Below are 24017 nucleotides of genomic sequence, written 5' to 3' on the forward strand. Positions count from 1 at the left end.
AGGAATGCTCTGAATGGCATTACCTTGGTCTCCATTAACACTGTGAGGTTTCTTGGAGTCATTTTTGGGATGACTCCAAGAAGCTGGGCCTCCAGTTTTTAGGTTTCTCTTTGGAGTTATTATTAGTTATTAGTTATTATCAATCTCTGGCTCTCCTCCACAGCATATTTCCACCCCTGTCTCTTTCCACTCCCCCCTGTGCCCAGTTCTACTGGGCATTTATTCCTGTTAAAAAGGGAGTTCCTCTTCTCCAAATTTCTTGCTAAAAGGGGGTCAGATAAATAATTGTTTTTTAATGTTTTATTTTTGCAGTTTATCCTTAGATAATAAAGTGCCTTTAGATGACTGGCATCGTAATTTTATGCCTGTTCAACCTTGAGTTGAATACTATACAGCATGACAGCCTTTGTTCTTGCAGAAAAGTCACCACTGAAAAGCTAAAACAGCTGTATTAGACTATTCATACAAATTTGCATGCATGGATTGTTTATAGACAGTAATCATAATAAATTCCCTAATTGTACCCTGTTACATATCCGGGCAGTGGACTCTGAGGCAGATAATTACTTCACACCCCATTTTCCTTAACTTGAATGATAGCAAATTTTGGACCATAAATAATACATGTAATTGGTATTATGTTTACAATACACCTGGATGGCCATGATGAACACTGAGCCCTCCTGAAAAACAAACAGTTCCAATTGCAGGGTAAAAGGTCTACTTCAACAGTTTGTAAATTTGTATTGTACTAGGTCAATAGTTGCTCACCTATAGAGGTTTAATCATGCTGCATTAACACTGCCTTACCGTAATCTTCCCAGTTTGCCCCATACCACTGAAAAGTCCTTCTCTTTGCTTTTGGTTGCCAAGTGCCCGGTTAGACTGCATGTCCCTCCTCATGCTTCAAACTCTACCTCTGCACACTGTAACTAGAATAGAACTAGAATAGAGTCATTTAGTTATCCAGTTTTTGCTAGAGTATGCATTTGAGTAATTTAAATATGTCAATCCACAGACAACTGGACCGTGCCACACACAGGAAAGATAATGTATGTCCCATTTTTCTAATTTGAGGTTTGCTAAAAAAAATTTTATAGGGGATCAGGCTTTAGCCTCTTTCCCTCCAAAATATCTGGTAATTTAGATTTTCTCCTAAATTGTTTTTCTTTATTCTTTTTTTTATTTGGTTCATTCTTTGGGAGAGCTAAGCTATATGTCCCCCTGTCCAGACCGGTGGACTCGAAGGCCCTCAGATTCCTACTGTGAGCCCCAAGTCCCCGCGTTACTTGCTAGGGATTTGGCGGATTTTTTATCTCCAAAAATCCCCCAAAGCCCGGGCAGACCTGACTACCTAGCAATTCACTTGGGTTAACCAGGTCAACCAGTTAACAGGTTAGCCTGTGTCAACTTATCAACCTAAATGGATAACTAGGTTTCCAGCGGTAACCACTTTGAGGGTGCCGACATATACTTCACTTTTCATGACTTTTCATCACTTCAACTTTTTACTTCTGCGGAAAAATAAATCCAAACTCCCCCAACACAGCCCTGGAGTCTAACTCCAGTACAGGGCAGAGCAGCCTTTTTACACACACAAACCCCAAATACACACACACAGCGATCACTCACACTCCCCCTGCGGGTCACACAATTTACAGGAAAAACACACACACACACACGTATGATGCAGCATTAAATTCTGCTCCTTCAGCATCTGCAACTAGCATTATTTCTTACAGTATAACACTTTATCACTTAGAATAACAGCGACCGTTTAATTAAAGTCCTTTTCAAGGTTAGGTGAAATCTACTTGGAGCCAAGGTGGGAAGCCCCCTTCTGCACTCAGACAACACCAACATTGAGCAGGAAAAAAACTCTGCTGACCTTATTATAGCGGCTGCTTGGTGTTCTCTGATGTGCAAGGCTTTGGCATTCCCCAAGGCTCCCAGCAATCACCTTAATTCCTTGTCCCTTCGCCCGTCGCCAAAGGTGGTCGCAAATTTTTCAAGCGACCAAATTCCGCAAAAATAACCTTGTCCTGATAACCTTCTCCCACCAACGATGTGGAGATCCAACCTCTTTAGATCCAATTAAAATCAAGACACTCAAAAAGATGCTCTGGAAAAGAGTAGAATTCTTGGAACAGAGTTTAATACACTGAATCATATGAACAGCAGGAAAAATACATACAGATATTTAGCAAGAGAATTACATAGCAGAAAGCAAGAAAAGCAAAACCCCGGGGTGTACAGCCTTAAGCACAGACAGTAGAGCAACACAGAGCCGGACAGAGAGAAACAGCAGAGGGGAAAAAGTGCTGGGGGCGTCCTCTGGTCCTCTAATATATAGGGACCAGTATCCCCGCCCCCTACTGCTGGGTAACTTTCCCACCCGTTCAAACACAGCTGCAGGGGTCAGGTAGTGGCCAAGGTCTTGGCCAAAGGCCAGTCAGGACTCTGACTACCCCTTGCTCTGGCTTATCACAACAGGTCATGACACGGTCAAACATCACACATTAATCCTAATTACTAAATCTTACACAGCAAGTGGCACAATCTTATAATATATAATCTTATAGCTACATAGGTCAAAACACTTCAGTGTAGTTCAATGTGCGTGTGTGTGTGTGTGTGTGTGTGTGTGTGTGTGTGTGTGTGTGTGTGTGTGTGTGTGTGTGTGATTATATCATATTGGTTGTGCTGCATGAAAGATGTTGAGTGTGTATTAGGGAAGGTTAGTTACCGGAGAGTAAATTATTCAGGAGAACTCTCCCCTTACATTAACTGCCCTGTTACTGTACCACCGTAATAAACCTCGGAGAAGCAAAATGTCTTGTGCTTAAGACTCTACATGAAAGTTAAAATATATATGTTCAGTGCACATATAGTGTATATAGTTACATAGTTATACACATCATACAAAAATCCACCACACAATACTGTTTTTCTGACAAAGTTGTAATTTTAGTCACTTGTATATAGCATTTGTATTCTATTTTTATCCTATTGTATATATTATTTTATTTTATTGTATTCTATTGTATGTAGTATTTTATTCTATTCTATTCTGTACAGTATCTTATTCTTATTCTATTCCAGTGGTCTCTCATTTTTGCTATATAACATTGCACTGTCCACTTTCTGCTGTAACAAAACAAATTTCCCACATGTGGGACTAATAAAGGTTATCTTATCTTATATTTATTTTTTAAATTATTTTAAATATATTTAAATAAGGTTGTTTTTAATTTGTCAAAACATTTTCAAAAAACCTCTGGCACGTTTGTTTTTAATTTTATTTTTTAGTTGTAATGGTGAGAAATATGACACAGTTAGCACAAGAGAAATTATTTAATTTTGCAAAGTACTGGTACAGTCTCAATCTCAAATCAGTTACTTTTATGTGCAAATGGAAGAGAAACACGGTGAAGAGATTTAAATTAGGTTGAATTGAATTACATTGGCGACATTGGGTTTTATATACAGTCTGTGGTTAGTACTCTTACTGCAGCATTTTGCATGCATGCGGTTTCCCTCTTGTGCTGATAGTGTTAGTGCAGCTCTCCCTTTAGGACCCCCAATAGGTAATTTTGTGAATAGTTCTAACACCTGGTAACAATGCAGGATGCAGGAAGTTGAAGGAAGCAGGAAGTAGGAAGGTTTAGGGAAGTTTACACATGGCCCGATGTCCTACTTTTCCCCAGTTTTGAAGGATGGGTCGGGTATATCGTTCATGGCCCAACATATCCCCGGATTCACTGAGTGTCATACAGGAGAATTTTTCTCATAACAATCGCAGATGAAGCGGGAGTTAATGCGGGAGAGGAATACACTTTTAAACTTAAGTATATAAAAAACTGGTGGTACAAAGCGTACAATTTTAGGCAGCTTTGGGCATTTGCGTATGGTTATTTTTAAATTTAAAATAATCTTTGTAAAAACTGCCCATAAATTAACTTGTATGGCGGTATTTCATGTATTGCTGCTTACATACAGCTAATTTTGATTTATGCGAATTAACCTTTGGTGATATTAGTTAGGGACCAAAGAGCAAACAGCTCAATTTATTAAAATGAGAAGAGAAAATGATCACCTCTTCACGGGGGTGAAGAATTTGGCCATTCTTGGAGGTACAAGAATATATCAATTTACACATCATATTCATATGATTACAGTTTTAAGGTTCAAGGTTCAAGGTTCTTTATTTGTCACATGCATAGTTATACAAGTATAACACACAGTGAAATTTAACCTGACACGCTCCTCGACATGTGCAAAAATGGAGGGGGCGGGGGGGGGGGGGTTAGAGGAAGAACATTATATATATAGTATATACATTAGGTGAATGTGCAGCAGTAGCAGCAAGCAGGTGAATTCTGTACATTAATCAGAATAGACAATCTGACTATTTTACAGAATAGACAATATAAACATATTTAAAATTAAAGGAATTTGAAATGTACATTGTGCCTGGGTTTAGAGTGTCTGGAAGAGAGTCCTGTCACAGTCAATTATAGATGATATGAGAGGGCGGGTGTATGTGTGTTTAGAGCCCGGATGGCTGGGGATAGAAGCTCCTCTTGAGTCTCTCTGTCCTTGCCCAGATGATGCGGAACCTTCTACCAGATTGCAGAAGTTGGAACAGTTTTGTTGCCAGGATGGGACGGGTCCTTCAGTATCTGCGCTGCGCACCTACACCAGGAGATGCCGGAGCATCTCCTGGTGTAGGTGTCCTGAAGCGGGGGGAGAGCAATCCTGCAGCAGCGTTCTGCTTTACGGATCACTCTCTGGAGAGCTTTTTGGTCCTTAACACAGCTGTTCCCAAACCACGATGAGATGGTCTGTGTGAGGTTGCTCTCCACAGCGCCTGTATAGAAAATCCTGAGGATCTTTGGAGAGACCCTGAACTTCCTCAGTTGTCGTAGGTGGTACAGGCGCTGCCTAGCCTTTTTGGTCTGGACCTGAATGTGGGCAGACCATGTCAGGTCTGAGGAGATGTGGACACCAAGATACTTGAAGGACTGCACCCTCTCCACTGGAGCTCCATTGATGATAATGGGCTTGTAGTCTCTGTGCTGACTCCTTCTGAAGTCCACCACCAGCTCCTTGGTCTTGCCGACGTTCAGCTGGAGGTGGTTGTCCTGGCACCATGATGCCAGATTCTTCACTTCGTCCATGTAGGCCGCCTCATCATTGTTGGAGATGGCACCCAACACCACTGTGTCGTCAGCAAACTTCACAATGGTGTTGGAGCCATGGGTGGCCACACAGTCTGAAATGTAGAGGGAGTAGAGCAGTGGCGAGAGGACACATCCCTGAGGTGCTCCTGTGTTGATGGTGATGCTGTTAGAGACACATCTGCCCACCCTCACCACCTGAGTTCTGCTAGTGAGGAAGTCCAACACCCATGCACACAGACGGCTGTTGAGTCCCAGATCCCTGAGCTTTGTGAACAGTCTGCAGGGCACTATTGTGTTAAACGCTGAACTGTAATCAACAAACAGCATTCTCACATAGTTACCCTGTTTCCCAGTTTTATTAGCCCTCATGCTGTACAGAACCTGTAATGTCCAGATGGTGTTCCTCTTGTGTTCTGCTGTGAAAACATTTGGATTTAGGGATTAAATAGTTGCCATGGTTTTCGCTCTTCTCTTATCTTTTGTGTGTTATCAGGACAATTCTGGAAGAGATGGGCCTGCAGGGAGAAAGAGGACAATAGACAGGGATCATGAGCTGCTTGATCTCATTAGAGAGGACATGAGGCAGCAAAGAGAGGCTGAGGAGAGGAGAGAGCAGGGGAAGGATGGACAAACTGTTTTCTCTTCCTGAAAGTTTAGTTCCAAAATGGGTTACGCATTAAGAAATGTATTTATTTGAATATATTTTTTACATTGTTATATGTGCTGTTTCAATTTGATTTTATGAATAAATTGATTGCAAAAAAAACAAAAAATTAGAATTTTTTTTTTTTAGAATTTAATATTGATTTATTGATTAGCATTCAAATATCTCAGTGGAAACAGAATAAAGATCATAAATAGATAAAGCAAGAAACCACGAGACAAGGCTAATCAAAAGATATTGGCTGAAGCATATCCTTATTAAATTGTGTTAAAATGTACAAAACAGTGATATCATGTTTTGTGATGAGGACCCAGGCACAGAGAGACTTGATGAATTTAAGAATCTTATGATTTAATAAAGAAATTTGCAAACTTGCACAGAGATGGTAAAATTATGATGACTGACAACGGAGACGAAGACAACAGACGATGAGGACAGGGAGGAACAGGGGTTTAAATGCACCAAGGAGACAGTCAGAGAGAACTCGGGACAACTGGAGGCATTTAGGGATGCAGGGACTGACAGAGACGGGGAAGAAGTCTCATCGTGACAAGTAAAGTTTATCTGGCCTGGCTGGGCAGCTCTCTGGGTGCTCAGCACCCCCAAAGCTCTGATCCTAGAATCGCCCCTGCGCCATATTATAATGTTGCAAACAATCACAAACTACAGTCTCTCTAACTCCAATGTATACCAAGCAATCTATTATTCTCAACACTACTTAATGACTTCCTAAATGCACGGCATCTTCTGGGTGAAGTCGCGTCTGATTGGGAATAGGGCCTTGTGTCGTTCCAGGATCTCTTTCGGAAATTGGTCGTTCATGTTGAAGTCCGTTCCTTTCAGCTACCTGCTACGACACTTCACCTGCTCCTTCTACTTGAAATGGCCAAATTTGGCCACAATTGGATGTGGTCTCCCAGCCCCCGATCTCTTAGCTCCGATAAGAAGGACTCTTTCGTGACTGTTCTTTATGGTGTCCTCGGAAGCTTCAGGTGGGTTTTAATGAAGCTTTTCACTGTTGCTTCTGTGTCCTCTCCAGCAGATTCTGGGATACCAGAAAACACAAGATTGTCTATCGTACTACTGGCATGCAGTGTATTAACAGTCTTTTAATACACTGGGTCAGCTGGGTCCCATTCTCGGTAAGAGACTTAACCGGCTCCCATAGCGTGGCTTTTTCAGCAGCGTTTCCACCTGCTGCTGGTTGAACTCCATGGATTCTCTCACGGATTTAAATTCATGGTGTAAAACCTCCACCAGGACAACCTTGCATCGAAGCTGGCATTTGCATATCGATTAACTCCAGGACATTAGCAAAGTCAGGCGATGTTGTGCCGGGGGAGTCTGCCTGGCGACATCTTTTCGATGATGGCATCCTAATTTTGGCCATGGAGGCTGTGTTCTGGGCTTTCTTCATCACTATATCCTCTTGTTTAGATTCTCTCCAAGATGTAATGTTAATATAACTGAAGCTTAAAAAAACATTTGTTAAATTCTAAGCTACCATTTGCTTTCTTTCTGCCAAGAGTCCGGCATCTGACATCACCTACAGCATTCTCTAGTGTCACTTACCTGTTCCGGCTGTCAATAGAAAATTGTACTTAATAGAAAATAGAAATAGAAATAGAAAATAGAAAATTGTACATTCCAGAGTGCTCTGGCATTCACACCCACATCCTGGGAGCATGGGAGAGGTCGTACCTTCTCTTATTGTTTTGTGGTAGGATAAACGTATCTATGTCAGTTTTAGTCTAAGTGCCTTTTGTTTAGATGAACTGCTGGACTTCCAGACCAGCAGGTTTAGGGAAGTCTTTATGGGGTCACACTCTGACCCCCCCCCCACACACACACACACACACACACACACACACGCACGCGCGTATACACATCCACATTCCAATGTAAGGAATAAACGCACCTACGGGTGTATAAATAAAGACCAGGGCAGTGGCAAAGCGCGAGTCCCTGAGCTCTCACTCCCGTGCGAGCACTCTGTGGCTGCCCTTGCTGCAAGTAAGTAAGAGAAGGGAGCTAACAAGCTAACTTCGACGTGTGTCAGCCTGGATTGCTGCCATGTATTACATGTATTAATTTTTGTTTAACATTTTTAACTATTTCACATGATTAATTCACTGTTAATTCACCAAGTTGGAGTATTGTCAGGGAATGTCGTTTTTGAAAGACTTGTAGGAGTAGTGTTTGGTTGACTAGTAGGTGTTGGTTCAAGTGCAGTAGTTTGTGGACTAATAGGAGGTGTTACAGATGATCTGATTAATAACTTGGTAAAATAAATCAAGCTAAACTATCAGAAATAAAATTTACATCAATTCAGTAAATCGCCTGAAACAAATGAGGACAAATTAGTAAAGACTCCAATCAGTGTTTGCAACAGTGACACTTCACAGATCAGTCATACTTGCACAGCACTCTGCAAATAAATAAATACCACGAGTCAATTTTGGATGTTATGTTATACTTCATTAACAGCTTAAAAATATTTTGATGGATTTTGTTTCCAGATAAATATCAGTGTGATAGTGTTATTAGGTCAGCTCTTCATACTATTATTAGTTTTACAACATTTCAAGATTTGTAATTGTTCCATTCCTCGAAAAGCAAGGTTACAAAACCAGTAATTATATTAACAATAATTCCCACTTTACTAGGACAATGATTTACTGGGTGATGAGTACTATGTTTATTTATGTTGAATACAGTAGTACTCCAAATATAAATGAAAAAGATTGTAAAATCAATAAAACCACAGTGAAATAAAAATAAAAAACAGTTCCAAAGCACCGATTAAAAGTACTGATAAATGAAAAGAATGACAGAATCAAATAAATTCAGATATATAACCTTGCACTTAACATTATATTTTTTTACTGTACTTATTTAATTTGATTACATTGGTTGGAACAAAACTTAAAGAAACTTGAAAAAAGTTATTTGTGCAGAGTCGGATGACATTCATGTTGTAACAGTAGAGGGTGATACCGTTGCATCAATCCAGAGTCAGGTACATCTTCAATCTAGAAGGAAATTTGAAACAGCGCTTTCATAGAAATTTTTTTTTTTTTACATTTGATAGATATTTAGTGATTGTATGATGTGACTCATTTCTGGAATATTTCATAGAATAAGTTGTGCTTTGTGTGGTGTTAGCATATTTTGCTAATTATTTGTATGCTCCTACAGAGGTTGCCATAGCCATTGTGTGTGTGCTCATAGTTTTCTGTAGCTCAATCACTGGACATCAACACTGCTACTTTTAGCAATACCAGTTGTACTATTAGTACTTAGTGGTAAAGAGCAGTTATTGATGCTATGGTAGAAAATCTGATTATAGAAGAGACTTACCTCTGATTTTATCCATATTCATCTGAGATAAGACACAAAAACTCAACATCAGAATGATGATCAAAGGGGTTGATTTTGTTTCAGTTTTAAAGTTAATAATAGCAATAATAATTTTATGGGCCTAACACGTTTAAAAAATACACAACATGTCACATTTCGGCAAAAAAAGATCTAAATATGCAGACACATACTTACATGGAAGGGAAGGCAAGAATAAGAGTTGAAAGGAAAGATCCCATGACCAGGACAACTAAAACAAGTAGAAAATGATTAAAGAACTTCTGACCAACCAAACAGACTTTTCATTTAAAAACACATAAAGATTTAGTCGATATGATTGGCTGACAAATGGTGACACCAATTTTAAGAGCTATATTTATGTCACCTCTGCATTTATGGCAATTAAATATAAAAGAAGGTCTGAGCATCATTTCTGCCTCCAAGAAAGGAGATAAATATGAAGAGAAATTCATTGGCGTTAGTTGTTCATTTTTAGCTTTTCATTTCTAATTAATGAATTTTGCAACAATGTCAAAAATTATTTACAAATACACAGGTTTAGCAACTTTATTTATTTGTTAACATTTACTTCCTGTCATTGTTACTTACAAGCTGAAGCACTGGCTGGGGCACCATTTCCAACAGTCACGCTGACACATCGAAGGTCTGAGTGATACTTGGTTTCCCTACGGAAATAAATCAGAACAGTGATTACATTATTTCCATGAGATTATATTATATTTTAAGATCGTCTTTTCTGTTAATGACACAAAGTATATGTACAAGTAATATGGGTGTGTTTGATTAACAGTTCTAGATGACAAACCAATAACTTTTTGGTTGGTCATTGGAAGCAGAGAAAGGGGTTTTGGTTTTTTGGGGAATTTAATTTTCTTGCCATGACTCCTTCTGGGCCTGGGGTCTAAATCATTTTCTACTAAAGTCAGATTTAAACATTCACCAATATAGTTTATGGCTGCAAAATTGCAAATGGACTGATTCTTCTTTAGTGCTTTTCTGCTTTATGCAGCACGCCTCATTCACCCATTCAAACAAGCTCTTTTGTCTATGCTTAAGTGCTTTCTGCCTAACACTCATGCTCTAAGGGATGAATTTGTAAAAAGGTACTAACTTGGAAAGTGCCTGGACAACAAAGCAGAAGGGGAGGGTGTCATTGTCTTGTGATTTAGACGGTGTCCATCTCAGGGTGAACTTTCCTGGTCCAGTTTTATTCTGAATTGCATCATATGGTCCGCTGAACAGCAGCTCAGAGATCCTTCAACAAAGAGAAAAACAAAAAATTAATCAACTTAATTCTCATAGCTTCTTCAACTACATACAAAGCAGAGTGTTTGTCTGTGAATGAGCATCACTTTGACTCACTTCTGTTTAGTTTTAAGGGTTTGAGTTAATAAGCCTAATTTTACTTAAACATAATTTCACGAGTTTTTATTTACTCATGTTGCATTAAAGCAAAATAGCCTTAAAACAGATTTGACTTCTCTTTGGGTTAAATATGTGTTGAACCTACTCTTTATAGCTCATACAGCCTTGTATATATCTGACTGTGTTACGCTCTTACGTGTCTTGTTAAACCTGTTTTGTGTGCCAGTGCAGGACTGATGCACAGATTAAACAGAACACAATGGATAAAATCTTGATTTGATCAATGAACAGAAACATGACAGGAATCCACTGATGTGTGAATGTATTTCTTGTCTAACCTGAAAACAGTTCTGTGGGACATAGTTAACCTTACTTTACAATGTCAAGAATGTCAAATGTGTTTTTCTTTGACTTACGTGGAGTTTTGTGCCTCTGCACTGATGCTGATTTCCAGAGTCTTATTAACAGGCGTGTAGAGCCGAGCTCTGTTGTTTGGGGTTGGAGGCAAGAATTTGGGCAAAAAGTCTCCCTCTGTGCAGGACAAGACAGGAGGATCCACTGAAAGATGACAGAAAACCAACGAGTTTTTTTCGGGGTGGAATTCATAGTTCGAAGTTAGAACAGTATTTCTAAGTTTAGATCAGATCTTTACAGGTTCAACTCCATCTATTAAAATATGGACTTGTACCTATCAGAACAAACTGGATCGGTACTTTGCTGAGAGCATCGTTAGGTGTTTGTGTTGTTTTTGTGCCATTGACTCCAGTCATGGTGATGTTCTTCCTGGGAAAGTCCTCCATCAGCAGCTGTACTCCATAACGGCCCACATTACTGTCGGCAGTGGGGGCGAACGACAGAGTACAAGTGGACTGCATGAGGAATAAAAAAGGAAAAGAGATCAAATGAGCAAGTGTTTATTATTACAACTATCCTTCTGTCTCATTAAGCACTAGATTAACAGTCATGCTCACTGATGAGAGGCTGAGGACAGATGGTGGCTCACAGCCGTTACACTCAAAGAGTGAGGAGTTTCCATATCTGCATTTAACCTGATCCCCATCAGGGTCAAACATCAACAGGCTGAAATCTCTCCGACAGTTTGAAGGAACTCTGAGAAAGAATAACAAATACAATCTTAAATTTTCATTTTCCAGGATTCACTTTAGTGTGAAGTTAATGTGCAGCTCCATGCATTCACTCTTAAAATCTGCAAAATACAGCCACAGCCTGATCACTGGAACTGAAATATTTTTGGTTAAAAACCACACAAGGTAATTTTAAACATAGCAATATTCAGTTCACTGTCTCAAAATAAAACTTTAAATTGTATAGTTTATATATTAAGCGAGATTTAATTTAAAGCATCACTAAACTACTTAAACATTACAGCAAACATGGAGGAACTGTCACAGACCCGGCTCTGGAGGACTGGGGGTCCGTGAGCAGTTTTGACGGTTGTTGTTGTTATTATTATGATTATTATTGTTATTATTATTATTATCGTTATTATTTGGTGATGTGTGTGACTAACACAATGCTGTGTTAGTCTGTGTTCCACTCGTTATATGTATAGGCAGGGTGTGGGTGTGTACATGTGTGGCTGGAGGATGGAGAACAGCCACATGCAGGCCTGATGGGTGTGGCCCTGCAGGAGGACTGGCCACACCTGAAGTTCCTGCCACACACCTGTTGGTGATCAGGGCTCGTCGGGGGAGCTACTTAGGAGAGTGTTGGAGCTCCCACCGGCGCGGGATCATTGAGTTGTCTACCCAAGTTAGTGCATGTCAGCGTACGACGGTGCTGTTCGTGTATGCCCGCCAGGGTTGGTGTTGATGGCTGTTTTTGTGGTTTTCCCCCCCAGGTGGAAGAGTGGACCAGAACAGCAGCACGCACAGGGTGTGCGAGAACACAACAGCGGGGAGCACGAGCACAGACGTCGGAGGGGAGCACACACACACTGGATTCAAGGGAGCAACGGGGAGTTATTGTGTTTACAGCCTTCACTGTAAATAAAGTGCACTGTTTGCATCGCAGAACCATGCGTTTCGGGTCCTCATTCCCCCATATCCCCATGGTCTGCCAGCCAGACCGTGGCAGGAACATTACAATTACTCTATAAGGAACAACAACAGACAAATAAAATCTCTTTTTAAATTTAAACTTGCCACAGGTATAAAATAACTGCATATTTTCTCCTTGAAGTTTCTCAGGGGATGTTTCCATTTTAACTGCACTTCTCTTTTTGGGAGGTTTCTGACAGGAAGTCTCTTTGTTAAGCTAAATTTAAAAGAGATTTTTGTCATTTGGTGACAAAGACGTTAACTCATCTTCTGTCATGCGGCGGCTGTGTGAAGGCAAGAGAGGACCCAAATGCACGGCTCAAGACACGCGGGGATAAACTCAAAAGGCAGATCTTTATTAATAGGAACATAAGTCATACAAAACTACAGGGAGTGCAGAATTATTAGGCAAATGAGTATTTTGTCCACTTCATCCTCTTCATGCATGTTGTCTTACTCCAAGCTGTATAGGCTCAAAAGCCTACTACCAATTAAGCATATTAGGTGATGTGCATCTCTGTAATGAGAAGGGGTGTGGTCTAATGACATCAACACCCTATATCAGGTGTGCATAATTATTAGGCAACGTCCTTTCCTTTGGCAAAATGGGTCAAAAGAAGGACTTGACAGGCTCAGAAAAGTCAAAAATAGTGAGATATCTTGCAGAGGGATGCAACAGTCTCAAAATTGCAAAGCTTCTGAAGCGTGATCATCGAACAATCAAGCATTTCATTCAAAATAGTCAACAGGGTCGCAAGAAGCGTGTGGAAAAACCAAGGCGCAAAATAACTGCCCATGAACTGAGAAAAGTCAAGCGTGCAGCTGCCAAGATGCCACTTGCCACCAGTTTGGCCATATTTCAGAGCTGCAACATCACTGGAGTGCCCAAAAGCACAAGGTGTGCAATACTCAGAGACATGGCCAAGGTAAGAAAGGCTGAAAGACGACCACCACTGAACAAGACACACAAGCTGAAACGTCAAGACTGGGCCAAGAAATATCTCAAGACTGGTTTTTCTAAGGTTTTATGGACTGATGACATGAGAGTGAGTCTTGATGGGCCAGATGGATGGGCCCGTGGCTGGATTGGTAAAGGGCAGAGAGCTCCAGTCCGACTCAGACGCCAGCAAGGTGGAGGTGGAGTACTGGTTTGGGCTGGTATCATCAAAGATGAGCTTGTGGGGCCTTTTCGGGTTGAGGATGGAGTCAAGCTCAACTCCCAGTCCTACTGCCAGTTTCTGGAAGACACCTTCTTCAAGCAGTGGTACAGGAAGAAGTCTGCATCCTTCAAGAAAAACGTGATTTTCATGCAGGACAATGCTCCATCACACGCGTCCAAGTACTCCACAGCGTGGCTGGCAAGAAAGGGTATAAAAGAAGAAAAACTACTGACATGGGCACCTTGTTCACCTGATCTGGACCCCATTGAGAACCTGTGGTCCATCATCAAATGTGAGATTTACAAGGAGGGAAAACAGTACACCTCTCTGAACAGTGTCTGGGAGGCTGTGGTTGCTGCTGCACGCAATGTTGATGGTGAACAGATCAAAACACTGACAGAATCCATGGATGGCAGGCTTTTGAGTGTCCTTGCAAAGAAAGGTGGCTATATTGGTCGCTGATTTGTTTTTGTTTTGTTTTTGAATGTCAGAAATGTATATTTGTGAATGTGGAGATGTTATATTGGTTTCACTGGTAAAAATAAATAATTGAAATGGGTATATATTTGTTTTTTGTTAAGTTGCCTAATAATTATGCACAGTAATAGTCACCTGCACACACAGATATCCCCCTAAAATAGCTAAAACTAAAAACAAACTGAAAACTACTTCCAAAAACATTCAGCTTTGATATTAATGAGGTTTTTGGGTTCATTGAGAACATGGTTGTTGTTCAATAATACAATTATTCCTCAAAAATACAACTTGCCTAATAATTCTGCACTCCCTGTATACTGGGAGAAACTAAAGCTGAGGCGCTGGGAAGACACGAGGGAATGCACACAACCTAGAGGGACGACGCAACACGGAACAAAGGGATACTCTGACATAAATACACAGAAGGTAATGAGGGAAGTAGGAACACACGGGGAACACAGCTGAGGACAATTACTCATGACTGAGCGGGGAGGACACGAAACTGAAAGTTTCGAGTCCAAAAACAAGATAACCACAAAAACTGGAGCACAAGGAGCAAATCAAAAACAGTTCAGGAGTTCGACCTGGAGGATGGCAACACAATAGTGCAAAACAGTTCAGTTCAGGAGGCCGATCGTGCGGGCGGCAATGGCGTGGAAACAGTTCCGGGGGCCGACCGTGTGGACGGCGGGCAGACAGTTCCGCGGGCCGACCGTGCGGATGGCGACGGCGGGCAGACAGTTCCGGGGGCGGACCGCGCGGAAGGCAGCGGTGGCGTTTGGGAGGCAGTCCATAGTGGATTGGCAGACGACCAACGATGTCAAGGCAGCAGTATGGGACCTAAAGGCTGCGTGGCCCCCACAGCACCGGACGAGGCAGAGGCTGGACCAGACGAGGCTGAAGCGGATGCGGAGGCTGGACCAGACGAGGCTGAAGCTGAAGTTGAAGCTGGACCAGGCGACGGCGAAGCTGAAGCTGGACCAGGCGATGGCGAAGCTGAAGCTGAAGCTGGCTGGGCTCTCCAGAACCCCCAGCGGACAAGGCAGGTGGCAGCGTGGAAGCCGCGGAGTGCTGGATGGGCTCATCTGAGCTTACAGCAGGAGCTGATGTAGAGCCAGAGGGTATCGGGACCCCTGGCTGAATGTTAAACTGACCAGAAGACCAAACTGCTACAGGGAACCGAACTGAAGACTGAACTGCTACAGGGGACTGAACTGATGGCTGTAGTAATGGTTGTGGTGACAGTGGAGTAGGCGGTGGAGTGGACAACTGAGTTAACGGTGACTGTGCTAATGGTTCAGCTAAGGAGTGCATTAATGGCAGGACTACAGGTTGAATGACTGACTGAGCAGCAGCCTGAATGGCTGAGTGTCGTGACGGTTGTGGTGGAAGAGAAGCAGGTGGTAGTGTGGATGATGGAGCTAAGGGCGACTGAGTGGCAGACCGAACTGATGACTGAAGTGATGGTAGAGGTGAAAATTGAGCTTGTGGTGGGGTAGATGACTGAGGTGCGGGGGACACAGGAGACGGAGCTAGCGGGGACATAGGAGACGGAGCTACAGATTGCAATGAGGGAGACTGGGTAGCAAACTGAGCTAGTGGTAGTAATGGCGGTTGGGGAGAAGGCTGGACTGTACACTGAGGAGAAGGCTGACTGACTGACTGAGGAGCATTCTGTGCAGCTGAGTGTAATGATGGTTGTGGGAGCGGATGTAGGACAGGTGGCGGTGTCGGTTCCCCTGAGCCTACAATGCGGATGAAAGGTGCAGGCACCTGCTGGACACCAGTCGCTCCCACCTGAGGAGTCGGTACAGGTGCAGAGATCGGCTGGGTCCTGGCAGGCCTCACCTCAGCGGTTGGCACAGGTTTCGGCAGGGACTGGGCGGCTGCTGTCCCCACCCAAGGAGCTGATACGGGTGCAGGGACCAGCAGAGCCTCAGCCGACCCGGAAACTGGAACAGGGACCAGCTGGGCACCAGCCCCCCTCACCTGGGGAACTGAGATAGGTGCAGGGGAGTGCTGGGCCGCAGCTATCCCTAGAACACAAGGGGCCTGGGAGCCGGGCCTAGAAAGAACAGTCTGCAAGAGATTAATTCCCTGCCCTGAGTGAGCGGAGGAGGAACAGCGCTCTGACTTCGTAGTGTTAAGTGTGCTAAAGCTGTAGCTTACAGGCACTAAAGCACCACCTTCAGTGTTTACAGACTCTAGAGAAATGTGATCAGCTGATGCACCAACAGTCTTAGAGCTACTTTCTTCGGAGCTAACCATGCTTATACTGTCAGAGGAGGGGTTAATAGCCGATGTAAACATAGTTCTGTGCACCGGAGAGGCAGATGAAACAAAGTCTTTTACCTCCGGATCGCTGGAAGCAGTAAACCTAGGGAAAACAGTGGTGGGTGTAGAGCCCCCTGACTCAAGAACATTCGAATCAGTAAATACGTCAGAATGGACTTTCCCCTGGGGTGATGGCTCAGAAGTAACGAGCTGGGGTCGAGCTATCACAGGAACATTTACAGTCTTGGATTTTACTGCTTTAACATCTAAGGAGGCAGGTTTTAAAGCCCCAGTGGTGAGTGTAACTGCAAAACAATCATCCTCAGCAGACACACAGGTAAAGGGCACAGAAACAGGTGTCTCTAACTCAGGAAATGCTGACTTCAAGTTTTCAGACCTAGGAAACACTAGCAAAGGATAATCTTTCTCAAATATGAGTCCAAACGTAGGAGAAACGGTCTCTGAGTTGACCCTCTGGGCAGTACAACAGTTCATAAGAAGTTTGGGTTCGGATTCAACATTTACAGATCGTGAGCCTTTAGAGCCTGAGGCAAGAGTCACAGAGTTTGCATTCCTGCATTCAGAGTAGTGAGAACTAGCCTCAGAGTGAACAGAAAGAGTGTCTTTGTCACTCACCCCAGCCGGCTGCTCAGAAGTCCCGGAATCCGGCTGAGGAGAGGACCGGCGACGGCGTGGATGAGGGAACGGAGGTGACGGGGAAAACCGGTGATGATGCGGGGGTGACGGTCTCCTCTTCATCCTCTGACCACATCACTGCTAGGAAAGCAGCGGGAGAGTGACGGTCAGAGCTGAGAGGGGATGGAGAAGGGCTCCGCGGCAGTGGCGCCGAAAAACCCTCTCGTTGTAGCAGCCGCTGTTGCGATACCGAGAGCCCCGTCTGCTGCTGCGATACCGTCGTGGCGAGCTTTGTTCGCTGCCACTGCGGCCGCTGCCTGGCGGAGATCTCCGTCTGCTTTCGCTGTGGTGTGGAATCCCGGGAGGAGATGCTGTCTGCCAGCTCACGAGCTTGTAACGCCTCCTTGGCTCGGCTCAGTTCGTCAATAAAGCCCTCATAGCAGGTGAGCTGGTGAAGGAAAGGGTTAAGTCCGACGGAAATTGTCCGTGAGTCCGAGGCGCGGGTTATGCGTTTCACCAGACTCTGTACACGGAGAATATCTTCCTCTCGGGCGGAGCCTGCTGGGTCCATTTCGTGGTTGCGTCGTTCTGTCATGCGGCGGCTGTGTGAAGGCAAGAGAGGACCCAAATGCACGGCTCAAGACACGCGGGGATAAACTCAAAAGGCAGATCTTTATTAATAGGAACATAAGAAGTCATACAAAACTATACTGGGAGAAACTAAAGCTGAGGCGCTGGGAAGACACGAGGGAATGCACACAACCTAGAGGGACGACGCAACACGGAACAAAGGGATACTCTGACATAAATACACAGAAGGTAATGAGGGAATTGGGAACACACGGGGAACACAGCTGAGGACAATTACTCGTGACTGAGCGGGGAGGACACGAAACTGAAAATACTGACACCAAGATGTGGACCTTAAACACAACACAGTACACAGAGATCAGCACAGAGAGAGAGGCAGAGAACAAGGATGAATACACGAGGGGATGAGGAGAACACAGAACACAAAGGACGGGAACACGGTACCAGAACAAACACCACAATAAAAGCATGGACACAGGGGGAATCCAAATACCAAACCAAAAATCCAATGAACATAAGGAACAAAATACAAAACCACAGGAAAACTAAGAACACTGGGTCAAAATTACCCAGGACCATGACATCTTCATACTCATTTTCTGTTTTTCTCTCATTTGGAGCCTGGGGGTACTGTAAGAGAAGCTCTTTAAGGAAAGAGTTATAGGATTACAATTAAAACCTTTAAATGCAAACGTTTTAGTGTGGAAACTATTTTTGGCAAATTATTTTTGTTCATTTAATTAGTTTATTGCCACTCTATTACGGAGGCAGTGGTTGCAATGGCTGTTAAAGTTGACCATGCAGCAAGTTAAACATTAATAATGTTTTGTCTACATTTTTAGACTTTGCCCTTATACTGTGAGCAGTTTTGTCTTCTACATGGAAACAATATCAGATTTGAAGTTTGCAGTAATGCCACAGTCACTCTTGTCCTGCTACTGCTGTTGCTTTTTTAGCAGAGACACAAACAGTGAGTTGGCTCACCTCACAAATGGGATCACGGTAGACTGGGGTGAGGAGTTTTCTTTGTTGATGTCAGAGCGGTTCCTCAGGTCGAATGCTACTGCAGTTGTCCACAATCCAATGTTATTTTTGATGCCACTCACCCAATTAACACCAGGGACCCTTCAATAGAAAATAGTGGGAGAGTCAGTTTTCAGCGTGTTACACTGTATATAGCAAAACACATGGACTAATATATATGTGTGTGTGTGTGTGTGTGTGTGTGTGTGTGTGTGTGTGTGTGTGTGTGTGTGTGTGTGTGTGTGTGTAAGAATGATAACAATATGAGTAATAAGTTCGTTTTATATATTTTCAAGGTACACTCACCTGAGTGAATCAACCACATTAATGGGAGATGGCTGAACAGACCTAAGTTCATTCTGACACCACTCTCCGCTGCCTTCTTGGTCGACCTTGTGTACCAAAGTGCTCACATACCCACAGTGGCTATTTTGGCAATCAAATGAGAAATCGGGAATGCAGTTGAGATTGTTCCCCATTAGGCGAATGGTCAGCTGTGGAGTCACAGTGAATAGGAATTTAGTAAAGAAAACCTACATTTCAAAATATAAACACATTTTAGAAAAAAAAAACCTGTACATACCGAAGAAGAATTATTTACAAACTTCTCTTTTGTATAGAAGTTGATTGCGCCAACAAAGCCATTTAAATTGCTAAGGAAGAAATCAATATTCTGCGAGTTGCAGACCGTCAGATGCAGCAGCAGCAGCACTGCGGAGAGGGACATGGTCAATCTGTTAGTCTGTCTTCACAAAGACACTTGTACGTCAAATAAAGCCTCTCTCTGACTCTCCTCCTTTTATCTACTTGCTGTTTCTGTGTAGTAAACTGTTCTGGTATGAGGAAATGTTTCATGCTCATGAGTTTGAGATGGTACCTGATAAATAATAATGAACAGTGTAGACTTGTAGTCAAGACCGCCTAATCCGAGACCAAGACCAGAGGGTATCGAGACCAAGACAAGACCAAGACCAGAGGGTATCGAGACCAAGACAAGACCAAGACCAAGTCGAGACGAGACCAAGACCAAGTTGAGGCGAGACCAAGACCACGACCAAGACCGGGACAAAAAAGACTAACTTTTGTGTGCTTTTGAGGGCTGACATGATGGTACTGACTGGCCCCAAAGTCATCTGACAAAACAGCGATCACCTCCAACAACTGTAAAATATGAAATATGTAACTGGTTTCAGTTATACTTTATATATAGATAAAATTGTGACATCAAACTGAAGATTATAAACTTGAAATTGCATCATGTCCTATTGTAGTAGTACTAGCCAAATTACACTGTATGATATCAACTTCCCTAAAATGGATAAGGCCTGTCAACACAAAGTGATATGCAGATGTTATTTAAAAGTCAATGGTCACATTTATTTAGTCAAACAACACCATTTTAAGTAAAATTCTGTAATCAAACAATATAAAGACATGTGCACACCTCACATGAATCAGATGCAAGCTACAAATATTACATACCAATACAAATTGTGCATTAATAAGAATAAGAACAAGTGCTTAAAAGATTCTGGCATCTTGATGTCTTCAGTGGCATGAGATTACAACACACTGCCAATGAAATCAAGCCTGTTGTTCAGTAGGGCAGGAACAATAGAACACAGACATTATGAACAAATAACAAATATCTTATGAACAAATATATAATGAACAAACAGCATATTTTCAGAGACGAGGGAGAGAAAACAGTTCACATTTTAAAACAGTGATTGATTGCACTTCAAGAAAACTAAAGATTGCAACATCTTATAGCCTAGCCGTGCGCGGTGGGGTCTCATTAGAATGCCTCCTCTACTAAAAACCCTCTCAACTGGGGCAGAAGAGGCAGGGACAGAGAGGACCTTCAAGGCAACACTGTGTAGACTGGGGAAACGCTCTTTGTTTTTTGACCAAAAGGTGAGTGCATCACAGTCAGAGTCATTTATGCTGTCTAGGTACTTGCTTATTTGTGCATCAGTGCTCGAGTCCTGGCTTGTGCTGCGTTGCAACCTAAATGCCTTGTAGCGTGAAAGAAGACGTTGTTTTGGGGGTGGCGCTGAGTCACTATCTGATAATTCTGTGTCTTCTTCTGTTGGTGCTGCAGGTCCGTCTCTGTCTACCTCTGTGATCAAAAGGTCTGGAAAAGGGTGCACACACACACACACACACACACACACACAAAGACAGGATTAGACAGAATGCTTCTAATGATGCTATAAAACCAAAGACAGTGATAATAAGTGGAACAACAAAAACAACAATAACAATAAATTATTATTATTATACAGTCACCTATTAATGACTTTTTAAGGTCATCTCTGAACCTCTTCAGTGCTGGTCCGGTTTCACCATTTTGGACATCTAAATCTACCCAGGTCAGTCCAAACTGGAGGTCGAGCATGGTGGCAAGGAAGTAGATCCGATGGCTAAACGGCTCTTCTGGATCCTTTTCGTCCATGCAAATCTGCCTGAAAATTCCAGAGAACCGTTTCTCTAAGGATCTTTTCAGTGCCCTGACTATAGTTACGGCCTGGGGCATTTGTACTTCCATCTTTATAAGATGATTCTTCAAGTCCAGAACAGTGGGGACCACCATGCTAACAGTCACCTGATGATCACCTTCTGTAAGGTCTGTTGCATCAGAAAAAGGCTCAAGCAAAGCACAAAGGTCTTTCAGCTGAGCCCACTCTCGGGTTGAAAACACTAAATTCTCTGTATTGCTGCACATTTCAGTGATGGCCCCGTGGTCAAGTGTGATCAGAGCCTTTAACTGTCTGTAGGTGCTATTCCAGCGGGTGTGGTTTCCTGCTGGGATGGACTTATTGGAGCCAAAGTGTGCCTCAAACAAGTCTTTGTGGTTACTACTGCTGTGCAGCAGGTTTGTAAACTTGCTGGCTTTGGCAATGGCTCTAGCTATTGCCTTTACCTCTTTCATCCCATCACTGATTACAAGTTGCAGCGAGTGGGCGAAGCAAGAAAGACGTTCACCCGTTGACCATGGATCAGAACCTTCTGCATCCTCCCACATTGTTTCATCATCGAGGTCATCACTGCTGTCACCTTCAGGGTGCTCCACTTCTGGCATCCTGACTTTAAAGGCCCGCTTCATATTGGATGCATTATCCGTCAGAATGTAGCTTATTTTATGGCCAATGCCATACTGCTGAGGCGAGTCGTTCGCCGCAGTGGTTCCCTGTGAAACGCCTACAGTCAAGCAAAAATGATTGTAAACTGTAAGAGTCCTTGTTCTTGCAGGCAGCATGAGCAGTAACTCCCAGGAAAGTACGAAGCCTCCGGTCAGACCAGAGGTCTGTTGTTATTGCTACATTTGGCTGGACTTCCAGGGCTTTGATTATGTCACCCTTCACTTTAGTGACAAGGTGAGGTATCAGCTTCTCTGTCAAGGTGGTTCTAGACACAGGAGTGTATTTGCTATCCAAGACATTCAGGAAGTGTCTAAAATGTGGATTCTCAACGATAGACAGGGGGAGAGAGCATCCAACTATAAGGTCCTGGAGGATGGACTGGGTGATGGCCTGTTGCCTGGGTGAATTTGGGGAAAATAAGTGGATGCTTGGAGCAAACAATGATAATTGAGGCTGTGTGGGATTGACCGCTATCACTGATGTTGCAGATCCTGCTTTGTACTCCAAGTACCTACAAAACAGGGAAATAGGAATCTGTAAAACATCTGTTTCTATTCAACCACAAAAACTACTGTATCTTACAAGCACAGTAATTTTAAACCTATCAATGAGGGCAGACCTTTGCATACAAAATAACCTAATCTAATCCAGTGTGACACATATAGATCATTAGGCACAACTAGTAATAATGAAAATACTGGAGTGTTCAGGGTTGCAAGACCTTAAATAACAAGAACAGAAAAACAGTTGAATGGAATTTACAAAAGACAAAATGTCTGTGCATTAACTTTGCAGGTTGCATTAAGCCTCCTCCTGCCAGTCAGCTATCAGACACAGCTGTATTGACAAGAAATGAACTACTCAAAGTCTGAAGTTACACCAATACAAAATAACTGTGTCTAATAATGCTAAAATAGCCCCTACATACTGGACTGGTTTAGTAGGGCAACATAGTAGAAAACGCCTAAGAAAGTCATAGTCAAAGGTCCTTAAGTTCGATTTAAGAACTTTAGGACTCAGTTTTGCGATCCGTGCTATCTGGACCAGAGCCATAGACCGCTCTGATCTGGGCTTCACTGTCGAGAACGCCGCTGTTAGCCAAGCAATGTTATAGGGACACTCTTGAAACGCCCGTCCTTACTTACGAGTCAGCAACCACATAAATATGCCCATTAAAGTTGACAACAAACCACACCATAGCAGCCCTTAAAGTGCTCACTGAAATGGTTTCGATATATTTCTGCTCAATGAATTCACCAAAATACCTAAAGTTAGTGAAAATTGTTTAAGTAGCTGATAGCCACTGCTAGCGCTAGCTACCTGTACATAGCATGTAACGTAACGTTAAGTTAAAGTTACGTCTGCAGGGACGGTTGCAAAAAAACTGTCCCTACATAATTTATAATGTTTGAAGAACACATTATAAATAACAATATTACATAAACATGACCTGGTCATCTGAGGTTGGAAAGGTAGTTAGAAGAGTTTGAAGATGGATAGATGGCTACTGGCTAGCTTACCTTTGAGGGTGTTTGCGCTCCAGGTGCCTGGTGAAGGTAGAGGTAGTCCCGGCTGTCTGGGTCAAGGAGACTTTGCAAAACCTGCACTTTGCCGAATGCTTCTTTTTTGCATTTACCAAAAACTCTTTGTGTTCTATGAACACTTTATGACAGACGAAGTCGCTGACATTTCTGTAACTTACTGACCGGGCATACTGCTCAATCTAACGGGTTGCATTTAGTTGTGTTTGAAGGGCGCGAAAGGCGAAATAATAAAATGCCACAATGTGGAGGGATTTGAGCATGGCTGAGCCACTGTGTGTCGCTGTGTGACAGCTGAGCAGCAAAAGGAAATTAATTGAGGAGCCGGCTCTCGCTCAATGGGAGTCGACTATTCTGATTCACTACAAAGCACTCTCTAAGCACGGCTCTTAGAGCTAAAGCTTTTGCGCATGATACATTATCGAACGTTACGCTGTGTGTCATGGATACTGTTGACTCCAAATCTCCCGACCACTATGTTGACCTGAGACAGCAAGACCGAGACAGCGAGACCAA

General features: G+C 42.8%; 2 protein-coding genes across 3 annotated transcripts; both read right to left on the bottom strand.

Annotated features, from left to right (window-relative positions):
• Positions 1-8276: 8276 nt before the first annotated feature.
• Positions 8277-19569, bottom strand: LOC146390486 (uncharacterized). Of its 2 annotated transcripts, XM_084923535.1 has the most exons (11): positions 19398-19569; positions 19121-19308; positions 18776-18916; positions 11565-11703; positions 11282-11462; positions 11010-11151; positions 10340-10483; positions 9817-9893; positions 9403-9457; positions 9208-9229; positions 8277-8879 (listed from the first exon to the last, which is right to left on the bottom strand). In XM_084923535.1, the coding sequence occupies exons 1-10, from the start codon at positions 19539-19541 to the stop codon at positions 9226-9228; spliced, it is 1215 nt and encodes a 404-aa protein (XP_084779661.1). In that variant the 5' UTR covers positions 19542-19569; the 3' UTR covers positions 8277-8879; positions 9208-9225. The 2 variants fall into 2 exon arrangements, with proteins under 2 accessions (XP_084779661.1, XP_084779662.1); XM_084923536.1 differs by lacking the exons at positions 8277-8879; positions 9208-9229 and having other exon boundaries at positions 9399-9457.
• A 963-nt stretch (positions 19570-20532) lies between these two features.
• Positions 20533-21938, bottom strand: LOC146390487 (zinc finger BED domain-containing protein 4-like). The gene is made up of 2 exons (XM_084921640.1): positions 21107-21938; positions 20533-20951 (listed from the first exon to the last, which is right to left on the bottom strand). The coding sequence occupies exons 1-2, from the start codon at positions 21921-21923 to the stop codon at positions 20533-20535; spliced, it is 1236 nt and encodes a 411-aa protein (XP_084777766.1). The 5' UTR covers positions 21924-21938.
• Positions 21939-24017: the final 2079 nt, after the last annotated feature.

Source organism: Perissodus microlepis, chromosome 3 (genome assembly GCF_051167445.1).
Source record: "Perissodus microlepis isolate ML-2025 ecotype Zambia chromosome 3, ASM5116744v1, whole genome shotgun sequence".
Lineage (NCBI taxonomy): Eukaryota > Metazoa > Chordata > Actinopteri > Cichliformes > Cichlidae > Perissodus > Perissodus microlepis.

What these genes read in the sequence shown, in the direction of transcription:
- LOC146390487 (XM_084921640.1), bottom strand. Translation starts at nt 21,923, where the DNA reads ATGAAGCGGGCCTTTAAAGTCAGGATGCCAGAAGTGGAGCACCCTGAA. An exon ending in CCTTAAAAAGTCATTAATAG is followed by an intron (nt 20,952 to 21,106) that starts GTGACTGTATAA and finishes ACCCTTTTCCAG; the next exon opens with ACCTTTTGATCACAGAGGTA.
- LOC146390486 (XM_084923535.1), bottom strand. Translation starts at nt 19,541, where the DNA reads ATGTCCCTCTCCGCAGTGCTGCTGCTGCTGCATCTGACGGTCTGCAAC. An exon ending in AATGTGGTTGATTCACTCAG is followed by an intron (nt 18,917 to 19,120) that starts GTGAGTGTACCT and finishes TTTCTATTGAAG; the next exon opens with GGTCCCTGGTGTTAATTGGG. An exon ending in CTGTCCTCAGCCTCTCATCA is followed by an intron (nt 11,463 to 11,564) that starts GTGAGCATGACT and finishes TTCCTCATGCAG; the next exon opens with TCCACTTGTACTCTGTCGTT.